Source organism: Syngnathoides biaculeatus, chromosome 7 (genome assembly GCF_019802595.1).
Source record: "Syngnathoides biaculeatus isolate LvHL_M chromosome 7, ASM1980259v1, whole genome shotgun sequence".
Lineage (NCBI taxonomy): Eukaryota > Metazoa > Chordata > Actinopteri > Syngnathiformes > Syngnathidae > Syngnathoides > Syngnathoides biaculeatus.
Genome location: NC_084646.1, coordinates 6,065,612 through 6,083,993, shown reverse-complemented (window position 1 = coordinate 6,083,993; position 18,382 = coordinate 6,065,612). Strand labels below are relative to the sequence as shown.

General features: G+C 48.1%; 1 protein-coding gene across 3 annotated transcripts; it reads left to right on the top strand.

The window, feature by feature from the left end:
- The first annotated feature begins 581 nt into the window (after positions 1-581).
- Positions 582-18,277, top strand: cracd (capping protein inhibiting regulator of actin dynamics). 3 transcript variants are annotated; one of them, XM_061824424.1, is made up of 9 exons: positions 582-768; positions 10,751-10,925; positions 11,383-11,506; positions 11,850-12,008; positions 12,087-12,299; positions 12,379-14,473; positions 14,614-14,804; positions 15,125-15,299; positions 15,706-18,277. In XM_061824424.1, exons 3-9 carry the CDS (start codon positions 11,465-11,467, stop codon positions 15,864-15,866), a joined length of 3,036 nt encoding a protein of 1,011 aa, XP_061680408.1. In that variant the 5' UTR covers positions 582-768; positions 10,751-10,925; positions 11,383-11,464; the 3' UTR covers positions 15,867-18,277. The 3 variants fall into 3 exon arrangements, with proteins under 3 accessions (XP_061680408.1, XP_061680406.1, XP_061680407.1); XM_061824422.1 differs by lacking the exon at positions 582-768 and adding an exon at positions 4,031-4,305; XM_061824423.1 differs by lacking the exon at positions 582-768 and adding an exon at positions 4,426-4,813.
- The last annotated feature ends 105 nt before the right edge of the window (positions 18,278-18,382 follow it).

The following is an 18,382-nucleotide window of genomic DNA, read 5'->3' as shown; positions in this document are numbered from 1 at the left end:
TCCAGTTCCGCTTTCTTAGTATGTGACGTCACGTGACTAAGAAAGCGTAACTGCGATTGGCTAGGTGTTCGGTTATGACCTGAAGTAACCCTGCCTGGTGGCACAGATGGAGAATTTTAGACAACGAATTGTAGCAACGATTGAAAATCTTCACATTTCAAATTCAAATCCTGTTTTCTGTGCCAATTCAAATTCAAATCCTGTTGGCGCACACTTACTTCCATAAAAGCGCCATTCACGCAAAAACTCAAGGGCCGCACCACCATTAAACTAAACTCTCAAATTTAGGCGGGGGGGCCAGGACATACCGTCTCACGGGCCGCAAATGGCCCGCGGGCCCCTGGTTTGAGACCGCTGCTCTCAATGTTTTTCCTGCCACTTTTTTTTGTCCCTGGCAAAGATGGAGAAATATTTGTAGAAAATCAAAATTAATTCTGGTTAAAAAAAAAAAAAAAAAATTCTCAGTGAAACTGTACAATGAATCCCCTACGTTGTCGTAGTGACCCCCCCCTCCACTCCTTTCCTTCTTGTCTGCCTCCCTTCGCGTGCACCACCAACTTCCTCCTCCTCCTCCAGGCTTGTGCAGCTGTGCGTGTGCATGCTTCTCGCTGTCTGGTACGCGCATCATCATCATCATCATCATCATCACCACCGCCGCCACCACCACCATCCTCATCCTCCTCTTCCTCGGCGGCAACAAAAGCGTCGGAGGGAGACCGGCTGAGCAGGAAAGGGAAGGAAAGGAAGGAAGCAGCCATCGCCATCGCCGTGAGTCTCTTCCTTTTTCCCCCCTAACCGCCGCGCGATGACCTTGCCACCGCATGCCCACACCTCCATCCATCCATCCATCCTCGCATCCCTCCAGCTATCCTCCTTTCCCCTGGCGGGGAGGGGGGGGGGGGCAACGTGGAACGCCCTTGCGCGCGGGCCTAATTGCCAGACGGCTTTGCGAGAGTGTGTGCGTTTGCGCCGCTTAAGCGTCCAGACAGAGATATTTAAATGCCAGAAGCAGCAGGATCATATGGAGAGAGAGAGAGAGAGAGAGAGAGAGAAAAAATGCAAGGCCACGTTTGTTGTTATGTGGCGTAATCGTCACAGCCCCTAATATGCCATTTCAAAGCTTTACATATTGATCCACGCGTTTTTTTTTTTGTTTGTTTTTTTTTCCTCCAGTGGCGTCTGTTTGTCAGGAACACATTGCATCATTTTAGAGATGTGGCGGTTTGGAAGGCCGACGATTGCACCCCCCATCTTCACCCCCACCCTTCCCTCTCCCTCTCTTTCTCTCTCACGCACACACCCACCCTGCTGAAAATGAAACCATGCATTTTTTCTTTTTGTGCGGCGGGTATTTAAAATCAATCACAATTGATGCTGCGTGCCCGTCGTGGTTGCCGTTGGCAGGATGACAAGCCGACGTGCTCCTTGTGTGACTTCTCGAGCGCCCCGAGACAAACTGCTCACTGTATATGTTCATCCGTCACAGTTATGCGCGAGTTATGTAAAAGCCAGCACGGATTGTGATGCTACGACGAGCAGGTGCGCTTGTGTCTTTTGCGCTCGTGAGCGCCGATGCGGGTTGACGGAGTCCACCGGGTACAGATGGACAGAACATTAGGGACCGGGTTGAAGGCATTATCGCCCGGCTGCTGCATAATTCAAAAACAAATTTAAAAGAGTACAAGCCTCAACTGCGTGGGTTTCATCCACGCACTCCGGTTTCCTCCCACATCCCAAAAAACATGCGACATTAATTGCGCACTCTAAATTGCCCATAGGTGTGATTGTGAGTGCAGCTGTTTGTCTCTATGTGCCCCGCGATTGGCTGGCGACCAGTTCAAGGTGTGCCCCGCCTCCTGCAGGTTGACAGCTGGGATAGGCTCCACTACTCCCCGCGACCCTCGTGAGGATAAGCGGTGAAGAAAATGGATGGATGGAACCCTCGTTCTCGTAGCAAATCGTGTAAAATGATTGTCAAATGTTGATATTATGCCGCGCCCACATTGGACGGAAAAGTTGTGCGTTTGTAGCGTCGTCCGTCCGTCGTCCCACTTGCTTCCACTTGCTCATTTGGGCAAATTCCCTGGAGTTGGATTTTGGAAATTGTCAAAAAAAAAAAAAAAAAAAAAAAAGGCTTGCTAAGCTCGCTCTAAACAACTGAGGATAAATGCTGTTGACCGGGGCTCTCTGCTTGTAAGAGTTTATTAAACTATGAGTCCTGTAATTGGCCCAAAATGGCAACTTGAAACCAACCTCCTCTTCTATTTCAGGTGTGTTTGGTATTTATTTGTTTTTCATTGAGTGAGTTATGGCGAGGTTATGTTCATTTCATTCAAATCAATTTTTTTCATGAGTGAGTTTTCAGAAATGCCGAGCCCCCCCACACAAAAAATGAGCTAAATTTGTCAAAAGATGAATAATAAACAGTGATTCAAATTAAATTTGGGTTCGCCCAAAAGCCTCCAAATGCCTTAACCCACAAATAAAAATAAATGGAGAAAAATGAAAAATAAACCAATCCAAATGTTTGTTGCGTGACTCGCTTTGCGATCTGGGGCGGGGGGGTGTTATTGTTTTGTTTTATGCTGAAATGGGAGACAGCTGTGTTAAGATGGCCACTGGACCTTCGTGGCTCGTCGCTGTCTACAATAACAAAAACAAAAGCATTCCGTGATCTCGCGGAAAAGGTCGCAGGAATGCTGGAGTCTAGCGCAGCCAACTTCCAGCAAAAAGGTGGAAGACACCCTGAACTGGTCGCCAGTCAGTCGCAGGGCACATATCGACACCATCACTGAGCGGGAATCGATCCCTTGCTGCCCGCACCAAAGTCAGGCGTGTGTGCCGCTAAACCACGGGTGTCAAACTCGTTTTTGTCGGGGGCCACGTTGTAGCTACGATTTCCTTCAGACTGCCGTTATGGTGAAACCATAGAAAATCTGAATCGCTTCATTATTTTCACACATGAAATTGAGGAACTTGTTTTGGAATCAAACATCGAGCGTAATGGGTTTTTGAACCATTGTTCATGTTTTGTATCACAAAAATGCTGATAATATCTCAACATTATCATTTATGATATATTGCAATTTCAAATGTTGGGACAGATTTTCACAAGAATCACGGATTTCGACATTGGTGATTTGCCTTCGCGGGCCACATGAAATCATGTGGCGGGCCGGATCTGACCCCCGGGCCTTGAGTTTGACACCTACGCACTAAACCATCCAGTCAAATAAACAAATCTTATTCAGCTCTGAAGACAAACTTGATTGGAAATCGAGTAAGCACAACGGTCACTCTAAACTTGCTGGTGTTAATATTTTTTAAAACATCCATCGATTTTGTGAGCCGCTTATCCTCAGAAGTGCCGCGGGACATTCCCATTTACTCCTGCCACAATAAAAGGATACCTGGCCGCTCCCACCAGGGGCGCAGTATGGATCCATGCATCCATTTTCTTCACCGCTTATCCTCAGGAGGGTTGCGGGGAGTGCTGCAGCCTATCCCAGCTGTCAACGGGCGCCCTGAACTGGTCGCCAGGCAATCGCAGGGCACATAGAGACAAACAGTCGTACTCACAATCACACCTAGGGGCAATTTAGAGTGTCAAATTAATTTTGCGTGTTTTTGGGATGGGGGAGGAAACCGTAGTACCCAGAGAAAACCCACGCAGGCACGGGCAGAACATGCAAACTCCACACAGGCGGGGCTGGGATCGAACCCGGGTCCTCAGAACTGTGAGGCCAACGTTTTACCAGCTGATCCACCGTGCCGCCAAAACCTAATACAGTGATTTGGAAATCATGTTTATCTTATATTTAATTGAATACACTACAAAGAGAACATATTTAATGTTCAAACTGATTAAATTAGTTTTTGGCAAATAATCATTAACTTCAAGTTTTACGGCTGCAACACGTTCCCCGCAAAATTTGGGACACGTGACAAAAAAAAAATGTTTGGAACATCCCACAGGTGAACAGGCTAATTGGGAACAGGTGGGTGCCACGATTGGGTAGAAAAGCAAAGATGGGGCGAGGTTCACCTCTTTGTCAACAAGCGCGAGAGAAAATACTCAAAACACTTTCAAGGACAATAATCCGAAATGTACAACTGCAAGGAGTACCGGTCAATAATAGCATCAAAAGATACAGAGAATCACCAATGAACATTGAATGGCCGTGACCTTTGATCCCTCAGGCGGCCCTGCATCAAAAATCGACATCAGTGTGTACAGGATATCGCCGCGCGGGCTCAGGAACACTTCAGAAAAGCAGTCAGTGAATACCGTTCAGCGCTACATCTGTAAGTGCAACTTAAAACTCTACTATGCAAAAGAAAAGCCATTTTATCAACAACACCCAGACCGTTAACCTAATCGTTAACTGCGGCGGGCGACATCATCAAGCGCCATACGCGCACATGTGCGAGCACGCCTTTCCGCCGGGCGCCACAAGCGGCGGCTTTGTGCGCGCCGCCCGGCGCGGAGCATGAATGCCCTTCTGTTCCGCCGCACTGTGGCTCTCCAGCTGCGGGACAACGCGTTCGCTTTGTGCCTCCTCCGGACACGGCGCCGCTTTGGGAACGCGCACAAAAGAGATCAGCTGACCGGCCACAATATGAGACTATGAACTTGTGAGCGCCGCCGTACACCGAAACGCTGTAACAGTGTGGTGCGCGCGCGCGCACGCGCGTAGCCGAGCAAAGTGTCACTGCGTGTGATACCTGACTCCAGGTGATGCCCTAGTTGCAAAGTGACAGCAGGCAGGTGGAACACTCCCCAGATAGCCTTGCGCGCAGAGCCGGACGCTAGGTAAGAAGGCCTTTTTCCGTATCTCTCCAAAAACAACGATAACAACAAATCCAGATCCTTAAGACGTCTTTGTGTCTTCTCCTGTCTGCATTTGTTACGTGTTGTTTTGTGCTTCCGAGAGGGGGGGGTTGTGTTCCGTGCACACTCGGATGCGTCGCTTAACCGCTGAGTGGAAAATCTCATGTCATGCGATATGGGGTGACATATTGCCCCCCCCCTCTTTCTATAAAATCTACAACGTCGTTCACTATTTGGTCTGTACTGACATCCGGATTGTGAATCTATCTAAATGCGGGAGCCCCCCCCACCCTTTGCAATACCCCGACTGGAAGGAAAAAGCCTCCATTGTTGTTGAGTCCTCTGCTTTGAACGCAGACTCGTGCAGTCCAGATAAAACCGCCCCACCGTGACCAAAATATGGAAATCGATTCTTCTCACAGTTTTGGCTAAAAACACTGCAAAATTTTTTTCGGTTCCCCCAAAAGCATCATAAAATCAGACTGAACGTTTCCTCTTTTGGTCAATTAAAATCCCCCAAACGAGTTTTTCGGTCCCGGTACGACCGCTCCCGGCAATTAGTCGGACTCGTTTCCGGTGAGAGTTGGACTCCGCCGGGGCTGGCCTTTGTCACCGATTTTGTTCAGAACTTTTATGGACCGGATTTTGAGTCGCATCCGGGGCCTAGAGGGTGTCCGGTTCGGTGGCCTCGGCATCGCGTCTCTGCTCTTTGCGGAGGATGTGGTTCTGTTGGCTTCATCAAGCCGTGATCGCCGGTTCTCACTGGAGCGATTCGCGGGTGGGCTGAGATTCAGCACCTCCGAATCCGAGACTGTGGAAAAGGGTGTCGTCCCCTCTCTGGGTCGGGGATGGGATCCTGCCCCAAGTGGAGGAGTTCAAGTGTCTTGGGGTCTTGTTCACGAGTGAGGGAAGAATGGAGCGGGAGATCGAGAGACGGATCGGTGCAGCGTCTGCAGTGATGCGGACTGTGTATCGGTCCGTTTTGGTGAAGAGGGAGCTAAGTCGAAAGGCCAAGCTCTCTATTTACCAGTCGATCTACGTTCCGACCCTCACCTATGGGCACGAGCTGTGGGTCAGGACCGAAAGAACAAGATCCCGGATACAAGCGGCCGAAATGAGTTTCCTCTGCAGGGTGTCTGGGCTGTCCTTTAGAGATAGGGTGAGAAGCTCCGTCATCAGGGAGGGGCTCAGTGTCGAGCCGCTGCTCCTCCGCATTGAGCCAGATGAGGCGGCTGGGGCATCTGATTCGGATGCCTTCCAGACGCCTTCCTGGTGAGGTGTTCCAGGCATGTCCCACCGGAATGAGACCCCGAGGACGACCCAGGATACGCTAGACAGACTGTCTCTCTGCTAGCTTGGGAACGCCTCGAAGTGGCTGGGGAACAGGAAGTCTGGGTATCCCTACCGAAGCTACTTCCCCCCGTGACTCGACCTAGAAAAGCGGTAGATAAGGGATGGATGGATGGAAAATTCCCCAAATTATTTAGATTTGCTGAATAGCACAACGCTTATTATTATTTTTTTTTACATATATTACATAACGAACATTATGGTCATGGGTAAGGTTACATTTTCGAGCATGACTTTATGAATGTACATTACTGATTATTTACATTTCTTACTGTCATTACAGTAGTGTTTGTTGTTACTGCGATTACTAAAATAATAAGTTGCAGCCCATGTAGAGTAATTTCAATACATTTTATGTCTGCGTTTTTTTTTTTTTTGCCATGTTCATATACATGTTTAAAATGAGTGTTTTAAGTTTAAAAACATATACGATGGGAAAAGTATTTTGGAAAAAGTGTTTTCATCGCAGATTTGGCGCGTTTGGAACGTATCCACCGCAGTAAACGGCGGTTCGCTACGGTGCATTCGAGTGAAATTGGAGCATCTTTTTTTTTTTTGTCGCCGCACCACACCCGCCCTCCATGCCACCTTCCACGCCACCCTCATATTCCACGTGACCCAATGATACTAACAAAGGCAAACGTGCTGTTCTTGTGTCTCCTGTGACCGTTTCCTCCCTCCATCCCGGCAAGCCGCCGCCGCAGAGGCTTTCGAGGCGTCCGTCCGTCCGTCCGTCCGTGGGCCTCAAAGTTTGAAAACGAACCCGCCCATGTTCCCTAAGGTTTTACTGCACTGGTGCGCGGCGCTGTCGAGCTGCGCGGCCCAAATAGGTAAAACCGTGACGTCCGTTTGCATTTTTTTTTTTTTTTTTCGCTGCTGTTTCGCTGCTGGCTATGGCCGCCGAGGGCTGCTGGTTGACGTGCCGAAGCCGCGCTTTGTGCAGCTTTTTTTTTTTTTTGCGTACGGCAAGCATGATGGCCGCTCACCGCGCTTCCTCCCATCTCATCTGCAGATTCCCGATTTATCACGTGAGGATTTTTTTCCCCCCATTTTTTTCCAACTTTTGGGACGGAATACCAATCCAGAAAGTATTCAGCGCTTCTGCTTCACTTTTTCCACGTTTTCCCATCAGTTTTCGTGACAAGCTTATTAGGAATCGGATTACAGTTTCCCCCGACACGTCACAATCGTTTTTGATCATGCAATTTTTTTTTCACTCATTTTTAGCAGGGATGTTCGATCGCCCATGTCTTAAATGTAGCGCCATCTACTGGCGAGGAGGACTTACTCGATGCCGCAAACTACTGGCGAGGAGGACTTACTCGATGCCACATGCCAAAGTATCGTATCTGCCGATACTTTGGCATGACGCCAGTACTGGTCTGGTACTGATTCGGCCCATCCCTGGTTTTGATAGTACAGCAAATCTCTGCTGGGAGGGAAGATAAATTCCACAACCACAACATGGAGACTACATAAAGTCATACTTATTAAAACAAATCTTTGAAAGCTACGACCTTTTCCTTCCTTCCTTGTTCCTTTCTTCCTTCGTTCCACCCTTTCTACTTTCATGAATGCCAATTTTGTCGGTTCGTTCCTTCTTTCCTTCCTATCTGCATCCCTACCATGCTAAAAATGATCCAAAAATATTTCTAAAGAATTTCTAAAGAACTATAGAACTTTCGGACCCAAGTCCTTTAGAATTTCTATAAAAATTATGTTGTTCTGTAGAAATTCTATAGAAAACCACAGCTCAAGTTGTGTAGAACAAGTTGTTCTGTACAAATTCTATAGAGTTCTATAGAAATAAAATAGAATTTTATAGATTTCTATCGAAATTTTTAGCATGGTAGCAATCCTTGATCTAACTTTGCATCCTCCCGTCCAACCATCCATGCTTCCTTCCTTCCTTCCTTGTTTCATTCTTTCCTGTCCTATCCTTTACTCCCCTTGCTGAGTTGTCCATGTCATGCCATAATCCAAGGCGCTTATCCTCACAAGGGTTGCGGGGAAAGCTGGAGCCTATCCCGGCTAGCTTGATGAACTGTCCCTTGCTGAATTTCATAGCATAATTGTGTCCTTTCTCCATTCGTCCTTCCCTCCATTCCTGACTGTATTCACGTTTACTTCTTTACATCCAACCTTCTTTCCGTCTCCAAGTTTGTTTGTTTTTTGTTTTTTAAATGTACCCTATTTTCTCAAAGACGTCTAAAATTGTCTTCTAAAAATGCGAGGCGCCATACTAGACATGGCGCCTTACAATGTGGTGCAACATTTGCAAATGTTGTGTAACTTGTCCAACTGAGCACACCTAAACTCTGGTTACACTGTTTCCATGCGTGCTAGCAAGTATTTTAGCATGTTCGTAAGCTACCACATGATGGCGCTCACGAGGCAGTGAGGATCACCAACCCTAACCCTGTAACCTGTATTGTATGTTCAAGTGTACCTCATCGGGCAAGTCACACGACAATTGACCACATAAGGCATCTATCCATTTTCTTAGCCGCTTATCCTCACAAGGGTCGCAGGAGTGCTGGAGCCTATCCCACCTGTCATCGGGCAGGAGGCGGGGTACGCACTGAACTGGTTGCCAGCCAATCGCAGGGCACATCCAGACAAACAGCCACACCCACAATCACACCTATGGGCAATTTAGAGTGTCCAATTAATGTTGCATGTTTTTGGGATGTGGGAAGAAACCGGAGTGCCCGGAGAAAACCCACGCAGGCACGGGGAGAACATGCAAACTCCACACAGGCGGGGTCCGGTGTTGAACCCGGGTCCTCAGAACTGTGAGGCCAATGCTTTACCAGCTGATCCACTGTGACGCCCTGCACGTAGGCATTTGGAGAAAATGTAAGACTATTAAGTCCATCTTATCGTTGCAAAAATATGGTACATATCATATACGGGTATATTAATACTGCATTCATTAGTCACGGAATTTTGCTGTTCCCAAGGGTGTAAGGAACAGAACCCTCGCGAGTAAAAGGGGAACACCATACCTACTTTCGCACCGGCCTTCGGTTTGTGATGTACCACGATGCTGCTTCTCGCAAAAAAAAATACCCCAACCCATCCTCAATTGAAGCCTTCCCCATCTGCAGTTGAGTAAATTCCCACGCTTCCTTCCTCTCGCCGCAGCAGACCATGGCGACGGGCGGCGCGGAAACCGAGCACGGCGCGCTTTTAGAGCTAACCCGGTCTGTCGGCACAGGTAAACGGGACCTGATTGTCTTGAAACTCATTCACTGCCAGCCTTTCCCAGTTCACGTGGACGTTTTTGACTTCTAAATCCGTCAATGGCAGCGAATGTGTTTTAACAGACATTGTTGTCCTTCCCCCACCCCCTAACCCCCCCATATCTTTGTCTCTTTGAAAAAAAAAAAAAAAACTGCATGGTGTGCTTTTGTAGTGATGCAAGAGTTTGACTTTTGCTGCTTCTTGCTCGGTATTTTTGAATCTCGGAGGTGGAAAGCGAAGCCCTCCTGCCGGTTTTCCCGCCGGCCTCCCCCGGGCTAACTTAGCCTCCACCCGATTGGCTGCGTCAGATGTCCGTCCGGAGCGAGGAACCAGCAGGAGCCCCCCCCCGGGCGAGCGGGGAAAAAAAGAGCGGCTGGTCCTTTCTCGTTTCACGCATGAGCGTGTGAGCCGGCCCTCGGCGCTGCATTAAGGTCTTTTGTTTCGTGGGCCGGAGAGACAGGGAGGGAAAAGAGAGAAATGTAAAAGGGGCTTCGTGCGGACACATCGCGAACCAACATGTTTCTGGTTTGGGTTGTTACTTGTGTCCAACCTCCAAGAAATGGATTATTGCACTTTGGGTAACTGAGGCATGCAAAACACCCCCCCCCCCCCCCACAAGCGGGGGCCTTGAGTTCCGAGTTGGTTTTGTTCCGTGACCCCGCTCGTAAAATTCGACCCGCTCAAATCCAATAAACCGAGGTTGCCGTGCGATGCGGTTTTGGGTGTCTTTGCTTGCTAATGGTCCATTTCAACTCGGTTTGACCCCACAGTTGTTTCTGGGTTCATCTGAACCGGAACATGTAGAATGGACATACCCCGTCCCTGTAGACGGGTCTATGATGCATTTGTATTAAAAAAAACAAAAACAAAATAAGGCTACATATCGTAGAGTACTGTCTTTCTAACCTGCACGAGCAAAGGTAGCCATAAAATGATGATTTCATGACTTATTAACATATTTTATGGTTTTGGCAACAGCTTTCTTCTCAAATGATCGCGATAAAACAATGTCATGGAGTCATACAGGAAGTGCTACTGGTTTAGGATCGGATTAGCGTGGCGCTAGTCACCGTTTTGCTATCGGTGTTATGCTGCGTGGGGTTTTCTTACCGCCTTGCGCGCTGTTAAAAAAATGAGTCAATTTTCTGTCCGCTGTGTTTTCATGTCATTCATCTATCAATCATTCAAAAGTCAAGTTATCAAAGCCCTAACCCCCCCCCCCCCTCCTCCCACCGCCGTTGCTCACTATCTGGAAAGAGGTATAAAGACTGATAATATGTGCTGCGCCGTTATCACGTGGCTCTTTCTTGATTCCGCCAACAGAAAAGCGAAGGCGGCAGGGCAGGTTCCAGCCCTTGAGGCGTCTCTTCGGGAAGAAGAAGCAGAAGAGGGAGGCCCAGGGGGGGTTGGATGGGGCGCAGCTGAAGGCCAGTTTCTCCACCGGGGAGGTGTGCAATGGAGTTGTGTTTGACGACGAGAACGCCGGTCAAACTCTAAGGTGAGTAGTCTGCGGTATCTGGCGCGCTTTTGCCAAAAAGTGAAAGTGTTGACATTCATGAGGGAACTTCCTTGAGCAATCAGTCGGCAGTCACGATGAAAAGATTTCTAGAACCCGTAATTAGTCTGTTGCTGGAGACTTTTGAAGACTTCGAGACTCCCTCCCACATGCAATGGTAGCAGGAAATGTTCACACGCTGTGCATCCAGACTGCAACCGCAGATTCCCAGGCCACTTGTTCCTGCGGGGTGAGGGCAGTTATCTCGGTCTTCAGCCCTGAACTGAGTCCGGAGCCTCGAGCGGAACAAGTAATAACTGGTTAAAAGTGCTCGAGTTGACGAAAAGTACACTTAGCTTGAATTCTGGAGTAAGAGCACTTCATTTTGAGGGTTGGGGTTAGGGTGAAATCACATTTTTCTCGATCTGCACTTTAATAAAAAGGGTCCTTTCGTCCGTAGAGAGCTGAATCCCGTTGGATCTCGAGCCCTCTCGCACGAGAGCATCTTCATCCCGGAAGAGTCGGCCGACCTGGATCGCACCATGTCACAGGAAAACGTCTCGGACAAAGTGAAAAATCTGCAGGTGAGGAGTTCAAGCACAGAATGTTGGGTGGGGGGAATGTGAATATTGCATTTTATGGGGTGTGGTTTTCACAATTTCCCGTGGTGCTGTTTTGAAATGCAAAAACTGACGGGGTACGAATCCCTAGCAACACAAGACAAGAGCGTTTTTTTTCCAATCTTATCAAAGATTTCGAGATTGCGAATTGTGCCCTTTGAACTAGTTTGTGCAAACGTGGTTACATAGGACAAGTAGGCAAAACTAGTGTCATATTTTTAGACATGGTTACTGCCCAATTGTGAATAATGCTGTACCCCGTTTATCTTCTGTCCATACTCAAAATGTCACCTTGTTGATCGCGCAGAAGCAGATCGCGCAGAATATCAAGTTCGGCCAGAAGCCCCCCTCTCTGAGAAGAAGCGAGGGGGATGAAATAAGTTCCGAGGAGGACGAGGAGGCGCCACAGAGTCCTCTGAGAGTGACGGCGCAGGTCGAAATGGAGCCGCTGAAAGCGGAGACGGCGGTAAAACGCTGATGACTCTTCAGTTTTTCGTGCCCAGTTTGGCGATGAGGTTGAAAATACATTTTGCGTTTTGTTCAGGTCGGAGCGGCCCTGCAAGCGACATCGCACGGGACCCCTGTGAAGTCCCCCAGGTCCAGAAAGGTCCTTCCACCCGGTGGTACTATCGAGTCGGTTAACCTGGATGCCATTCCGCAGTCGGCGTCTCTCCTGGACAACACGGCAGCTAAGCATAAACTGTCTGTCAAACCCAAGAATCAGAGGATTTCACGCAAGCATCGGCGGTTCACAGAGGTGAGAACACATCATTTTATACCAGGGGGGTCTCAGACTTTTGTATCAAGGGTCCTACAACGCATTTCTGCATCCCTAGGACGTCCAGGAAATATCCATCTCTGGCGCGGTGCAGGAGGACCTGGAAGTGACGGGCATCACCACGGAGCACCGACGCAGATCGTGCGCCGAAAAGTCCCCGGAAGACTTGGAGGAGCAGGAACGACTAGACCAGAAGAGGAAGCGGGCGCTGGAGGAAGAAGAGAGGAGGCAGCGAGCAGAGCAACTGAGGATCGAAGAAGAGGAGAGGTGTCGTAAGCAGCGCGAAGAGAAGGAAAAAGAAGAGAGAAGGCTCCGTGAGGAAGAAGCGAGAAGGATGAGGAAGGAAGAGGAGAGGAGGCAGCAAGAGGACAAGGAGCGCAAAGAGGAAGAGGAAAGGAGGATGAGGACAGCGCAAAGAAGGAAGGAGGAAGAGGAAGCCAGGAGGCAACAGGAGCTTGAGGCTCAAAGGTTATGTTTGGAGGAAGAGGAGAGCAAGAAGAAGAAAGATGCCAAGAAGCAGAGGTTCCACGAGATCCAAGCGAAACACAAACTGGACTCGGAGGAACAGCCGAAGAGAACGGCGCAAGATGAAGGGGACAGACGCTCGGACACTCAGGAGAGGAAGAGGAGAGCTGACGAGCTCCGGTGGAGGGAGATGGAGGAGAGGCAGAGGCCTTTCTCCTTCCAGGTTTCCTCCGGAGAAAAAGAAATCCTCTTCCCGAAAGTTAACCTGACCCCCGTTACGCCGCCCTCGGTCATGGACGGGTCGACCGTCGCGTCAAGAGAAGGAATTAGTCCCTCCTCCGAAGCACCGTACTCCCCCAACCGGCAGAGTTCTCCGTACGTCCCCCACACTGCCATCCTGGTGACCGGCACCCAGCTGTGTGGCACCGCCGTCAATTTGGATCAGATCCGGGATACCGCCTGCAAGTCCCTGTTGGGTCTCAGTGAGGAGCGTAAGGCCCAGGGAATACCGCCCGCCAAGACCAAAACGTCGCCTGACCGCAAGTCGGCAAAGACAAAATCTCTCACCGAGTCCCCTGAGCCGGACCCGGCGGGTGCAGCTGTGTTGGCTGAATGGGCCACCATCAGGTCCAAGATATTCAAGGGCGTGGAGGAGGGCAGTGAATACCCAGACCCGAACAGAATCCAACCACAAGCCAGCCACGAAGACCAGCACGAATTTCCTCACACGCACTTGAGGAAGACCATGTCCGCTAGCGCCAAGTTCTCCATCACGCCTGCCAAGAAGAAGTTCGGCGGTTCGAACAGGAACTCTGAGTGCTCCAGTACTAGTGTGTTGGACGATAAAATGGGAGAGGACGCCATTTCGTCAGACGCATCCAGTTCTGCTTCGCCGGCCGCAAGGCGTAAAGCTCAGAATAGGATTAGTAAGGGCGTCCGCCTCGTCGATAGACCAGAGGACGAATGTGTTTTTGCCAAAGACCTTCCATCCTTCCTTGTTCCCAGCCCTGGAGCCAAGCCCGAAGAGCCTGAACGGAAAGCTCAGGATCGTACTGGTTCGGCGGAGCCCGAAAGTAGAGTTGAAGGCGACGAACCGAATTGGGATGGTGGGGAAAAGCCTTCCCCATTTGGCATCAAGCTCAGGAGAACAAATTACTCACTCCGGTTCCACAACGAGCAGTCCACAGAGAAACGGAAGAAGCGCTACAGTGCTGGAGACAGTTTTGATGGTGTTCCCTCGCCCCTGACCCCCATCGAGTTGGACTCTGACGCCTCTTCGGTCTTTTCCGACCGATCCAGTCCAACATCGCCTCAGAGAGAAGCGAAGTACTCCCTCGCCTTGGCCTCCCCTGTGGTCCCACGGGCCATCTTAGGCAAATCCCCCAGCCCCACGCCACGATCCGACGGTGACAACGTGCCCTCCAAGTCGTCGCTCTACCGCCGACCACCCGCATCGCTCAAACCTGCAGAAGGAGTTCCCGCCTGTCCTCCGTCACCGCTGCCTAAAACGAGTCACAGCGAGACAGAGGACTCGGTCGGCCGGGGTCAGCCCACGGCGGTGGCCCAGCTACATCGGAGCAGCCAAGGTCAAGGGGAGGACGAGCCCAAAGAGAAGAGATCCTTCTTTCAGTCCATCAACATCCCCTGGAGGGACAAAATGGACCGTAAGACAGAGATCATCAAGAGAGGTCAGTCACTTAGTCCAAACAGTTCCTGTAAAATCTGGGTTTACAGAGGGTCCTCCGTTTGTGGTGGAATTCCCACAAAAACCTGGAACACATTTTTTTCCCTCTAAAAACTGCTCATCTACTAAACACTTCCTTTGCAGAGAAACCTTCGCTTCAGAGCAGGCATTCCCTGGATAGCGCCAGGGTCCAGGAGAAGGAGGCGGGCCCCTTGTGGATCACGTTGGCGCTCCAGAAGCAGAAAGGATTCAGAGAACAGCAGCAGAACCGCGAGGAGCGTCGCAGCCTACGGGAAGCCAAGCTGTCTGAGAAGCAAGCCCGGGAGCGAGACAGTGTGAGTCGAGTCTGCTGCTTTTTACGACCAGGAGTCACTCTCCGAAGTTGGGTCAAACGGCACTACTCACGTGCAAGGCTGAAAATGAGAAATTATCAAATAATGTTGAAAAATGAGCTGGAGGAGGCCATAACTGATACCAACGCGAGACCAGGTCCTGATGTCACTCATTAGGCCACGCCTCTTAAATGCACACATCGTTACATAATTACACTTTATGAAACTAGCTTGTCTTTACATGTTTTAGATTTTATATTTATATATTTTGTACCGCACGTTCAATCAATCGACACCCCCCACCCCCACCCGTCGGTCTGCAGGTGGGCTCAGCGACGACAATTAGCCCCACGGAGAGCCGAGGACGGAGCGGGAGCGTCAGTCCCGGTTGCAAAGCGCCGACGCCGGACGAGCCCAAGAGACCCGACAGCCTGCTGGGACGCTTCGAGAGGCGAGAGCAGCTGAAGAAATCCAACACGCTGCCCAGCTCCGTCACGGGTAGGCACCCCCGACAGAAGTACTCGCGCGCCGTACTGTACTCGAGTAGAAGATACGTTCTTTTGTGTGACAAATGCCACAGACAAGCTGGAACACAAATGGTGGAGCAACACACGTAGACCGACCCGCTGTTCTATGTCTTTCCTTTGCACTTTTGCCTTATTTTTGGCTTACCAAGTCAAATCAAAAATCTTTCATGTTACCAGAACTGAAAAAATGTCAAGCCCACACGGCCCAGTTTTAATTCTACATGCTAAACTTTGAGGGGGGAAAAACCCCGCCATTATCCAACCTGTAAACTGTCTGGCATGAGTTTTGGGAGTAACAAGATGGCGGCCAACTGGCTTCAACCAACCAACACACCGGTAGATGTATATGCGCTATCCAGTCTTTTTTTTTTTGCCAGTGGAAATCACCGACTCCACGCCATCGCCCCCTGCTGTCAAGGAGGTCTCCAAGCGCTTCCCCACCATGGACTCGCCGCAGGTGTCCACCGAGCCCGCCTGGCTGGCTCTGGCCAAGCGGAAGGCCAAAGCCTGGAGTGACTGTCCTCAGATCATCAAGTAACAACACCCCCACACCCCACTTACCCCCCCCCCCCCCCCACCCTCCTACTCACGACTGCAGCGGCCCCCAACCGCCATTTTGGCCCGAGTAGACCACAAAGACCGAAAATCCCTTAATTTATAATTATAGTTGACGTGTTGTTTTTTTTTTTTTTTTTTTTTTTTTCAGGAAAAAGAAAGGGGGTGTTTTTGTGGGGAGGGGGGGGTAAAAATATATCCGCAAATAGGCAAAATCACAAATGCCAGAATGCAACACTGCGTGCAAGACAGTCTATCGCTCCATATTACAAACACAAAAGAAAGAAATGATGGTAGGTTTTAAAAAAAATAATAATAATAAAATAAATATAATAAATTAAAAAAAACAAGGTTGGGGACCGCTGCCCTCCAACACCAGCTCTGCATGGAGACACCACAACACTGCACAAGCGCTCCCATCGTCGCACCGGCTGCGTTCCAAAAATGCAAATACTTTATGATGTGACAAGGTTGCGAGCATGCGGCTAACACACAAATACATTTTTTTTTGTTACTACTGTAGCCAAACACTGGGATTGTAAATACGCCTCCGAGCGAAGAGTGTTCGGACGGGGTGGGGGGGGGGAAGGGTCGCCGAGGGTCTCTTAAAGGGCTAGCAGTGTTATTTCCACCGCGTCCGCCGGGGGGATTCGCGGAGGGGGGTCCCCCCCCCCCCCCCGCTCGGCTTCCGTTCACTTCCTGCTTGCTGTAAAATGTAGATCGGGGGTGGGCAAAGTACGGCTCGTGGGCCACGTTCTTTTAATCTGACATGATCAAGAGTCCTGGAATTGTTGTTCAGATGTTAGTTCAGCCACTTTCACAAATAAATAAAAACTATACATTATTTTTTAACATTTAATAGGAGTCCTGTAATATTTGTTGCATTAACTTTAAATTTGTTATAAAACTAAATTGGACACTTCGCTTGCCCTAAAAATAAAAAATAAATAAAAATTGATTTACCATTTATTTTATTTTAAATGATCCAAATTGTAGCATTAATTCAGTCATGCCTTCCTCAAAAATATATTTATGTCGTAAAAAGTACTATAATATTGGCTGCATAAATTTAGTTCTTTTCGCCCCAAAATTAGTTAGTTAAAACGGAATAATTCGACTTCATTTATTTGATTTTCCTTAGTGATACAATATCTTGGGCAAATTCATTTAATAGCTGTCAATAATACAGTTGAATAATTTTTTTCATTGACGTAATATCATTGAAATAGTATTGGATGAATGAACTTTAGTAATTGGCCTCACAGTCCCGAGGACCCGGGTTCGATCCCGGCCTCGCCCGTGTGGAGTTCGGATGTTCTCCCTCGTGCCTGCGTGGGTTTCCTCCGGGCATTCCGGTTTCCTCCCACATTCCAAAAACATGCGACATTAATTGGACGCTCTAAATTGCCCTTAGTGAGGATAAGCAGCAAAGAAAATGGATGGATTAAATTAAATTGGACACTCTCCCTGCCCTAAAAAAATTATATTAAAATTGATTAAATTTGTTATTTTGAATGATCCAATTTGTAGCATTAATTCCTCAAAAAGATTATTTCATAAAGACTTCTACAATATATGCATAATATATATATATCTATATATATATATATATAATGTAAATCTAGTTAATTTCGCCCCAAAACTTGTTACAACTTAATAATTTGACTTCATTTATTTGACTTGATTTGTCAATTGATTTTCATTAGTGATACAATACCTTGGGCAGATTTATTTTAATAAAGTTATAAATACATGTGAATAAAATTTGATTGAAGTAATATCATTGAAATAGTATTGGGATGAATGAACTTTAATAATTCTGTAAATTTGTTTGAACCTCATCTACAAAAAAGACCTTGACCATCTTTCTCATTAAGTTAGCATATTATTAATCAGTTAATAATCAGTTACGCATGAGTAAAATTAATGTATATATTTTATGAAACCAGTCATTAATTGTAATGAAATTAATATTTAAAAACAAAAAAAGAGAATACTAATAGATGAAAACAAACTATTTGACACCTTTTTTATTAACCTGGAATTGGCCTGGTCCCTCTGTCCTTCCTAAAAATTATACGATTGCAAAAGTTTGCCCACCCTTGATGTAGGTCATCATCATCATCGATATTTCCTCCTCCTCGTTAGTGTACTTCCTGCCATAACCATGTGCAACATAATATGTACTGTATGTAAGACAGAGCCTTGTTTCTAACCTTGCCGGTGTACGCAGTGTTATGTGTTTAAAAAAAAGAAAAAAAAATGGTATTATTTGCACTTTTTTTGGGGGGGGGAGGGGTCCTACTTAAACTTGTGAAGGGATGTTCTTAAATGAAAAAAAAAATATGAATAATTTAAATATGTCAAAACTGACTTGGCTGCTTGTGTGTGCTACTTTGGGACTGTTGCTAATTTTGACAAATGTTGGCGGGTGGGGGGGGGACTCCCACATGCCCTTTAAAATTTGACAGATGGATGCCATATTTCAAACATATTTAT

Bases quoted from the DNA above. Each gene is read 5' to 3' on its own strand.
- cracd (XM_061824424.1), top strand. From the start codon at position 11,465: ATGTCACAGGAAAACGTCTCGGACAAAGTGAAAAATCTGCAG. The intron at 14,805-15,124 runs GTGAGTCGAGTC...GTCGGTCTGCAG, and splicing joins AAGCCCGGGAGCGAGACAGT to GTGGGCTCAGCGACGACAAT. The intron at 15,300-15,705 runs GTAGGCACCCCC...TTTTTTTGCCAG, and splicing joins GCTGCCCAGCTCCGTCACGG to TGGAAATCACCGACTCCACG.